Below are 10,545 nucleotides of genomic sequence, written 5' to 3' on the forward strand. Positions count from 1 at the left end.
CTTACTAAGAAGACTAAGCACGAAAACACTTAGTCAAATTTTGAGCTGACTAAGTCATTATAGTGACTAAAGGAAAACCACTTTGGTCCGGGTAATCTATCACTTAATGGATATACACTCCGTACCTCCTAACCCTTTTACAAGTGTAGACTAAATCCCTCAATTACACTAAATTTCCAACAATATGGAGTAGTGTCGAGGCATAAGAGCAATGATACAAGGTGAAATCGTTTGATGGTGTAAATCCAACAAGAAAGATGCGGTTGTAGGTGGAGAAGTTGAAGGAGTGACCGAAAGGTATGCTTGGTATAGTAAACTGAGGAAACTCCAAACTTGAAAATTTAGTGATCGAAGGAGCTCGAAACTGACGTGTTATACAACGTCGTCCATTGAGGGTTCCCTTCAGACCATCCGTGAGATTCGGGTGCCAAAGGCGTGGGAATCGGCTTGAGACTACAAAACATATGGAGTGAACATGCTTGAATAGAATGTGTAATATCTTGGAGGAAAAATAAAAGGAAAGGCTTTTAAAGTGTTGAGAAAAATAAAGCTTCAAATTGACCTTTATAACCAAGGGTATAGTACATTTATTTATGACCAATGATATTTCGATCAAATTATCTTTGTTATGTCTTCACATATAATGCAATATGTAATTAGAACTATCATTGGCCTAGTTTAGTAATGTTTTAAATAGAAATATAAAATATATTTCTTGAGTATTTAATTAATAAAATATGTTGAAATACTTACAGATTAAGCTGCTTTCATTTACTTGAATATATTGTATCAATGCACATTGTTAGGCATTCTTTCAGGGATCTCCTAATTAATTTCGTTACTTGACGTGCGTATAACTAAAAAATTTATTGAATAATGCATTAACTGGTTTTTTCTCATTTATTTATGAAGCAAGCTGGTCAAGAAGATGATGATGAACATGAAAAGAACAATTGTGCTCATAGTTTTCGATAGGCCCAACAAGAAGTTTTACGTTAGCCCTGTTGATGTTTTGAATCCAGCCCTTTTAATCAGAGACTAACCCACTATTTTTTTTATCCAAGTTTCAACTCGAGATGTTAGAAGCGTACAACTAGACAAAATGGACAAAACTATTCAATCAAAGGGACGAGTCAAGTCGAATTAAAACTAATCTTTATCTTTATTCTTTATTACATATTATAACAAAACTTTTAACACTTCATTCAATTTCAATTTTAAAAAATCTTACTTGTCAAAATCTCAATCCTTAGATGCAAAATCTATCTTTATCTTAGCCATTCAAAAATTTTGATACGAATCTTTCAAGGATGAAACGTCACCAACAAAGTCAAATTACAATGTTCCTCTACTACCACTGATATAAAAGATACAATAAAACTGGACAAAGTTGACTATACATATATGATATATCTTTACACCCACCTGACCCGCCCATTTGGCTACCTATACGCAATAAAGTGAGTGACATGAGCAAAAGAGACAATGAGCTGTGAATGATTTCAATGCATGTACACTCTTATTTACATTTCCACATTCCATATGTTGCAAAATTATAACTGTAATAAAGCATACAATTAAAGAGTTTAAGTAGCATTAACAGTTACCTCAAATGATTTTGGTCAATTATAATGCAATGAGAATTCAGACATTATTTCTCCCTATTCGCAGACGATGAATTCGGGTTTACGCTGTATCAATGGACGTACCTCACTGGATTTTCATGTTCCGATTCAAATTCAACATTTTCCTGAAACATTATGTACATGAAAGAGTTTTAAGATTTATTTAACATGTGATGGAAATAAATTGCTATTTTACAATAAGTGGCAAAAGCTTCCTCAAGTCTGATAAAAACACAAACATTAACCACCTTACTTTGGTTGCCACATTGTTTGTGTTTGTCTTCCGGAATCAATAAAACTTCCCAAACGTTAAAACGTACCCAGTGTATCATATTACAAAAAACATTGAAGTAAACATGTAATATAATCATACACCTTACGTTTTGAATACGGTACGCGAATCGATTATAACGATATGAAGAAAACAAAAGTGAAGAAATTAGGGTCATTAACAAATCAATCAAACTCTAATTCCACCTACAACCAAAATCGTCGTATGTGAAACGTGATAATCGAAGGCTTTTAATGATTACAAAGGTGAAACTAACCGGCAATCAAACACACAAATAAATCGATCAGAATGACCTAACTACAGAATCAAACGATTATGTGCTGAAAAATTACCGATTTAAGAATCGATTCACTTTAGGGTTTTTTTCGATTGAATCGGTTTAAAAACGGATTTAGGAGTTTAAGGTTTTGTAGCAGATCAATCTCATTGAATCGATCGATGTTTTTAGGTTTGTAGCGGATGAATTAGAGATTCCATGTATGGGAGGAACGATGATTATATGAAACGCAGGTTTACAGATGTATACTTTGGATTTCTTTGTTGATTTGAAGATTTTATTTGAAACCCTAGGTTTGAGGAAGAAAATACCGAAGAAACGTGATTACTGAAGAAAATGCTAAAAATCGGGTTCGACATGGCGTTTGAAACCGATTTAGGGTTAATGGATTTGAAATTTTGGCCACCTGTAATTTAATGTCATTAGCACTTATTATTATGAACTAATTAAAAATGTACATGTTGGATGCCACGTCAGCGATTAATGTGGAGGTGTCACATTGGATTTAATCCCTTGATTTATTAAGATGTATAGATAGATAGATTAGTCACCGTCCATCTCAATTAGTGAGTTAAATATTTTTACTTTCTACTTTTATTATTCACCGCCCATGTCAATCAATAAAATAACTTAAATATGGAGTACGATATTTAGAATGTTTTAGTAAATAGTAATTGATCGATATATCATTTTCTAATTGCCCTTATTTAGTGTTTATATCGTCTAACTTTGTCATTTGGCTTTTTAAATCTCAATTTTTTCACTTGTTAATTACTTTTCCGTTTATATGGTTTATTGGATTCATGCAATAAAATCTTCTCACTTTACACATACTTATACGGAATAATCAATTACTTTACGCAACAAGTGACTCTATAACCGATTATTTTTAGAACCCATAAAATATTTCCTCTTGGTTTCATAAGATTTTTCGATTCCCTAATTGTACTTTGTACTCGTACAACATTTAAAATTAAAAATCGTAAAACCAAAAAAGACGAATTGGATCTATAAATAAACAACTCTATTTTCTCAGCAGTCAGAATCCTTCAAATGTCGATTCCTATATCTTCTCAACCCTCTCCAAGAAAATCTAACAATGAAGATAATCAAGAAATGGCGAATCTGTCTCTCATTTTCGATAAATACAAAGATAAATTGATAACGCTGCCAAAAGAGAAAGGTTGGATATCCGAAAATCTATACTTGTACCAAGGCTTTTGGCATCAGTCTAAGCGTCGAATCTCAGCTGAGACCGTGATGGCTGTGCAAGATGGTTTTAAAGCTCGTCAAACCGATATCTACTTAGCCACATTACCAAAATCCGGGACAACTTGGCTCAAGGCGCTCGTTTTTGCTATAGTACGTAGAAATGAGTTACAAACCAACTGTGTTGCGTTAATGGCGAGCAGCTCAGTTGATAATGGGCGGGGGCATCTTGCCAACAAGAAAACAAGTTGTGTTTCAACTCACCCTCTGCTTAGTTCTAATCCTCATAAATGTGTACCCTTCGTTGAATCCGTAATTCTTAGAAACACACCAACTTATGATGATCAATATTCGTCACGTCTCTTTGCAACACATATACCTTACACTTCGTTACCTCAAACAATTCTTGATTCTGGTTGTCGCGTAGTTTATTTATGTAGGAACCCTAAAGACGTTTTGGTCTCTATGTTTCACTTTGCGAACATATTGAGAGACAAAACGCGTACTCTAATGACAATTGAAGAGGCCTTCGAGTTATTTAGTAAAGGGGTGATGCCATTAGGGCCATATTGGGACCATGTGAAAGGTTACCATAAGGCTAGTTTAGAACACAAACACAAGGTTATGTTTTTAACATATGAAGGTATGAAAATGGACACCATGAATAATGTTAAGCGACTCGCAATGTTCTTGGGATACCCTTTTACTGAGGAAGAAGAGGCTAAAGGTGCGGTGGAAGAAATTGTTAATCTATGTAGTTTTGACAACTTAAGTGAGGTTAATAAGGTTGGAAATTTACATGAAGGCATACCGAATAACGCGTTTTTTAGAGAAGGGAAAGTTGGGGATTGGAGTAATCATCTCAAGGATGAAATGAGCCAGATTTTAAACCAAATTACAAATGAAAAGTTCCTAGGTTTGGATATCTCTTTCTAGCGATGTTATGATGTTCGATCCCCCGAGTTCACTCTTATTCAGATGAATTATTCGAGTAGTAAACGTTGTTGAGGCGTATGCCAACAGTTCAATAAAGCGAGGCTATACGTTCGTTGCCATACTTGGCCAAATTTAATCTGCTATCGTTTAAAGTATGGAAAAGTATATGAAAATGCATTGAACTTTTACTAAATTTTTATTGTATGCATCTAACTTTCAGATCTCCTATTGTATGCATTCAACTTTCTAAATTGTCCTATTGTATGTATTTAACCTGCTATAATAGATAACCTTCTATTAGATATATTTACATTATTAGTCTCTCATGTTTGTAAATCCTAATTTCATTGGTTCCTCATCATCTTCCATTTATCTTCATCATCTTCCATTCATCTTCATCCCCATCTTTTAAACATAATCAAAACCAAAATTGTGATTATAAACATAAACAAAAAGTGTTTTAATCATCTTCATCATCCACATTCATTTTCAATCATCCAAAATCATGAATCCTAATATTTCTTCACCAAATTAATATTCCTATATTTATTTTACACAATCAAAATCAAAAACGTAACTAAAAATGAAACCCCCAAAAAAATTCAAAATCTCAAATTTTATGTACATCCTCAATTTTACCTTCTAAAAAAATAACCAACAAATGTATCTTTGTTATAATTTACTGCTATTTAAAAATTTAATCTATAGAATTCAAAATGTATCTTTGTTATAAGTAGCAGACTCCAACAAATCCCCTAATTTATCATTTATGTATTTGATTAATTAGGTGAATTCAGGTACACATCGATTCAATACCACAATCGATCTGAAACCTTTGATCCGATTATTGATGACGTCGTCTGAACCATAGTTCCATCAACAGGAACCACAATCACCGGCGGAACCACCATCAACAGTAACATTAACCCTCACTCCGGTGCTAATATCTTTTCCGATGACCTGTTATTTATAGATTATTTAATATCTTATTTCCAGATCTGAATTCGTAAACGAAGCACGCATTTGTAATTGATTTAGTGTCGGAATTCGTAATCGATTTGGTGCCGGAATAACGCATTCCGGCGGCGGCGCTGGTGCATAACGTATCACTTGTTGCTGCTATAAATTTTTGGTGTGGGTTTTTGGTGTGGGTTTATATAATTTTTGATAGATTTTGAAGTTTTTTATATTTGATGGTTTAAGTGGATCTGTTGCTGGTGCCATACAATTTGATTGTGGTTTAAAAGTAAGGATGAACTCTCAAATAGGGATGATTAAGGATGAACTCATTTAGGAATTACCCTAATAAGTTGCAGTTCTAAAAAAATTTGATAATGAATGTATGAAGATGAAGATGGACCAAGAAGGTAAAGAATTATGTTAAAAAAATTAGGATAATAAGTTACATGAGGGACTAATAAAATTAGGATTTATAAAAGTGAGGGACTAATAATGTAAATATCTAGAAGTGAAATTGAGGTAACCTGAAAGGTTACCTATTATAGCAGGTTAAATGCATACAATAGGACAATTTAGAAAGTTAAATGCATACAATAGAAGATCTGAAAGTTGAATGCATAAAATAGGAATTTATTAAAAGTTCAATGCATTTTCATATACTTTTCCCTTTAAAATATTGTGTTTCTTTTTAAAAAGTACCGTCTTCAATAGGAAGTGTTTGCTATAGTTTGTAATGATATGTGCAATGTCTATGTTATTTTTTGCACAATATTTAATAATTAATAATTTAATAATATAATATATATATCAATTTTTTGATAGCACGAGTCGTCGGGTAATTGTGATTCCAATTCAATAGCTTAAGAAGCTTGATTGATAAAATGAAGATTATAAATTTTCTTCAACCATTTTACAAGATGATCGAGACATAATTATGCGACAATCACTATTATTTGCTCATACTACAATCTCACACGCTAAACAATTTTTCTTGCGCAAAGAGTCATCGTAGTTTGACAATCTTGCACGTAAAGTCCCTAAGATTAACGGACGCTAAAAAAATTAAGTCACCTTACACGCATTGTACATGTGATGTGACTTAACGAAATTTTTTAACCTTCGTCATTCTTAGGGACTCTATATACAAACACACCACGAGAATTGTTCACGCAAGAAAAAAAAGTTTAGAGAGAGAATGCGTAATTTATACAAATCAAAGGGCTGTCTGCATAATTATGCCTACCAAATTTATGTGGATTTACGAAATTATCAATTAACATTTCTTGATTATGAGTTCAAAAAGTTTAAAATTTTTCTCATCATAAATCTCTTATTCACTTGAAATGACCAAAATATTTCTAACATCTTCATTTCCTTATGTTTTAAATAAACGTAATAATAAAATTTGGGTACCCCTGGATTGGCACCCTGTTTGGAGTGGGAATTGAACCTGGATTGACAATACCCCAAGTTGAATCACACCCCATATAACTCAAGTCAAGCTTCAGTGGTAAAAAATAGAAGTCTACTTAGTAGACTGAGCCAGTTGATAGACAGCTTTTATATATCCGTGTAAGTCACATGAAATATGCACGGAGTTTGCAAAAATAATATAATAATCGTTCGTATATGTACTCACACACTATGGAAAAGACTAATCAGCTCGTTTATTTTATGGGTTTAACCGATGGTTCACTATCCCTTTAAGATATGTTAATATATATATTGAGATTTAAGTTTAAGAGCACTAGGAGTCGTGATACCGAGCTCAGTGTTAAATCTCAGTGTTATAAACTTAACACTGAGATTTAACAATGAGGCCAAAACAAGAGAAACCGTTCAATGTTCAATTTTAGTGTTAAATCTTATTTTTTTTTATTAATTATTTAGTTTAATTATATATTAAAAATATAAAAACATATACCAAATTAAATTTCATTAATAAAAAAAATACATTAATTAAATAAAAAAATACTTAAAAAATACTTAAAAAAATGCATTACTTAATAAAAACACAATACTTAATTCGTCCCCGACATCTCACGATTAGCCCAAACATGTTCAACCAAATCCGATCCTAGGCCCTCATGCACTTCCCTATCTCGTAAATCTTTCGTCCTCCTCCTGTGAATTTCACACCTCTTGATCCAAGTTGTTTGCATATTACGAACGGGTTCGTAAACTCAATCATTTTCGGTTAGAGCAAAATCATTATCCTCAACAATTATATTGTGTAAGATGATGCGAGTATACATCATTTGTTTCATAACATTGATGCTATATGCCCTTGCTGGTTGTTGTAGTATATGCCAACTCCCTTGTAAAATACCAAAAGTCCTCTCAACATCCTTGTGTGCCGCTGCTCGTTTCTTCGAAAAGTACTTACGTTTTTCATCATTTGCACTTGAAAACGCCTTAACAAATGATGCCCACCTGGGATATATACCATCGGCTAGGTAATATCCTATTTTGTACTCAACCCCATTTACAGTAAAAGGAATGTCTTGTATTTCTTCATTAAGCATTGAGTTGAAGAGATTATCATCGTTCAAGACGTTTAAGTCGTTGTTTGAACCCGCAACCCCAAAGAAAGCATGTCAAATCCAGTTATCATATGAGGCTACGACTTCTAGCATAATAGTTGGAACTTTGTGATCGCCTCGAGTAAATTGACATTTCCATGCAACGAGACATTTTTCCCACTCCCAATGCATACAATCTATGCTTTCCATCATTCCAGGTAAACCGTGAATATCTTCGTGAGCCCCATACAATCGTTTGATATCATTAGTGGTAGGCTCTCGCATATATTCATCTTTATATAAATCAATAATACACTTACAGAAGTTCATTAGCGATTCACGACATGTTCGTTCCGACATTTGCAAGTACTCGTCAAAAAGATCGGGTGTATCACCATAAGCTAATTGCCACAGAGCGGCAGTCATTTTTAAGTATGTACTAATACTCAACATGCCGCGCGCATCAACCCGTAAATGAAATTACCTAAAATATTCAGGTAGCGGATCTTTACAGTAGTTGAGAATATCTTCCATAATTCGGAGAAAAACGCGTCGCCGCATCCGAAACCTCCTTTTAATATTATCGTTGGAGTATTTGGAACCTGCAACAAAATAGTAGGTAATAAGACGTAAATGTGCGGCTTCATGTTCACGGTCTATGTAACGACGTTTGTTTGAACTTTCCGTCTCATTTTCACTTTCTAACGCCTCGTTGTCTATTATATCGAGCACTTCCATTAAATACTCTTCGTTAGACGATGATGTTGAAGACATTATGAAGGAGAGGAGTTAATTTAGAGAAGTATTTGTTTGAAGAAATATTGTGTTGTGTTTATGTATAAAATGTATTTGTATATATATAGAAGAAGAAAATATTAAAAAATTGATAAATAATTAAATAATATTTAATGAATATATCCGTTGAATAACGGATATATTATCAAACACCAACCCAAATCACACCATTACCAGCCTAACGCTGAGCCCCAACGCCGGCTTTAACGGCGATTTAACGTCGGCGTGGTGTCGGGGATCCCACCGTCCCCACCGTTGAAAGGTCGTAACGCCGAAAAAAAAGCATCGACTCCTGGTGCTCTAATATATCGTCAACAATATCTAAAATCTATCTAAATGTTAATTAGTTTTTCGTGATGTAAGTAAGATCGTCAACCAATATTGTGTCAAATCATCTAACTAATGAAATGTGCATGATTTTGTATCAAATCACTAAAGAAACGTTTCATTTTCTTATAAAAGCAGAAAATGTTTTATTGATATATTATTATTTACAGTACACGAGTTTACAATTCTAAAAGCCTGCAATCGAAGTCCTGTGTAGCTACCCAGCGCAAGATCTCACTTGAAAACCAAGCTGGGAGGGCCAAAGATACAGTGCTGATCAAAACTCAGCAACAAAGTGTCATATGACCCACCCATTTAGATCCGCAATTACAAGAACTTCAACCTGCAAATATACAATACTCGAGAGATACATAATACCACGTAGGGGCTGCCCTATGCTATATATTAAACACGAGTACAGACCGAGGAATGAGTTTATTTAGCCTATTCCACTTCGGTACGCATAGGAACCATCAGACGAGAACGAATCATTTAGCCAGCGGTTCCAGTCCAAACATGAGTTCTTCAATCGATTTGAAATCCAATCATAACTTTTTATTTGAATTTCGTTTGACAAGAGAGCAACACCTTTTTTTGTTTTTGGAGAATACGACATTGTTTCTGTTTTGCCAAATGTGATAGCAAGCAATCCAAATAACCGTTTGCCATGTGCTTATTAACGATGAGGGAAATAACGACCATCCCACCCCCGAAAGTAAGGTTTCCAGGGATAGATTTGGAGGTGTAACTTGATTCCACCAATTGAAGATTCGAGACCATATATCTTTGGCAAACGAGCACGAGAAAAGAGCATGTTCAACATCTTCAAGATCGTCATCACAAACTGGACAACGGATGGAGTCTAGATCAATATCCCTTTTATTTAATTCAACGGGGACCGAGAGTCTCTTACGCCTAGCTCTCCAAATGAAGATTATTATTTTTATTGGCACTAGTAGTTAGTCAAGAGTACTAATTGTCACATTATCTGGAAGTAATACTCATTGATCAATTATACATGTCAAATCCTTTACCAAGAAGCCACCATGCGATGTTAGATCCAGTGACGATTCTAGAATCAAAACCCAATGGAGTCCCCAAAATTTATTCGATAACTTTCTTGCATAAAATATTGAATGTGTCGAGTATTGTCTATACAGTTGTAATTTTACAATAGTATTTTAACTCATGTCCAATAGTTTGGTAGTTATGAGTGATGAGATTAGGGATTCATATACACCAACTATTATAAATATATTAGTACATTGCACATTCTGGTGCAAGAATTTTAAATTGCGCGATATTATATTACGTTTATGTTTTCGTTATATATTTGAAAATATTTTAAGATTTCTTAAATATCTAATGGATATTCATTAATCAGCTTAATCCACTAGATATGGATGATAGATGAATTAAATTTAAATGGATATGAATATGGATAAAAAAAATTAAATGGATATGGATATGACCTTACGTCCTCACCCGATCCATTGTCATCCTTAGGATGAAGGATTGGAGATAGAACCGTTAGAAATTGTGATGTAGAAGAAAGTCAAAAAGAATTAGAATAGGAATTTGACAAGAGTTTGTTTATTTTAA

At 33.7% G+C, this 10,545-nt stretch overlaps 2 protein-coding genes across 2 annotated transcripts; one reads left to right on the forward strand and one right to left on the reverse strand.

Moving 5' to 3' along the window:
* The first annotated feature begins 3,247 nt into the window (after positions 1-3,247).
* On the forward strand, positions 3,248-4,339 carry LOC139841081 (cytosolic sulfotransferase 13-like). Its single transcript, XM_071831314.1, has 2 exons — positions 3,248-3,586; positions 3,644-4,339. The coding sequence occupies exons 1-2, from the start codon at positions 3,248-3,250 to the stop codon at positions 4,337-4,339; spliced, it is 1,035 nt and encodes a 344-aa protein (XP_071687415.1).
* A 3,557-nt stretch (positions 4,340-7,896) lies between these two features.
* LOC139841082 (uncharacterized) lies at positions 7,897-8,595 on the reverse strand. The gene is made up of 2 exons (XM_071831315.1): positions 8,424-8,595; positions 7,897-8,222 (listed from the first exon to the last, which is right to left on the reverse strand). The coding sequence occupies exons 1-2, from the start codon at positions 8,593-8,595 to the stop codon at positions 7,897-7,899; spliced, it is 498 nt and encodes a 165-aa protein (XP_071687416.1).
* Between the last annotated feature and the right edge of the window lie 1,950 nt (positions 8,596-10,545).

This window comes from Rutidosis leptorrhynchoides, chromosome 4 (assembly GCF_046630445.1).
Source record: "Rutidosis leptorrhynchoides isolate AG116_Rl617_1_P2 chromosome 4, CSIRO_AGI_Rlap_v1, whole genome shotgun sequence".
In the NCBI taxonomy this organism is placed as follows: domain Eukaryota; kingdom Viridiplantae; phylum Streptophyta; class Magnoliopsida; order Asterales; family Asteraceae; genus Rutidosis; species Rutidosis leptorrhynchoides.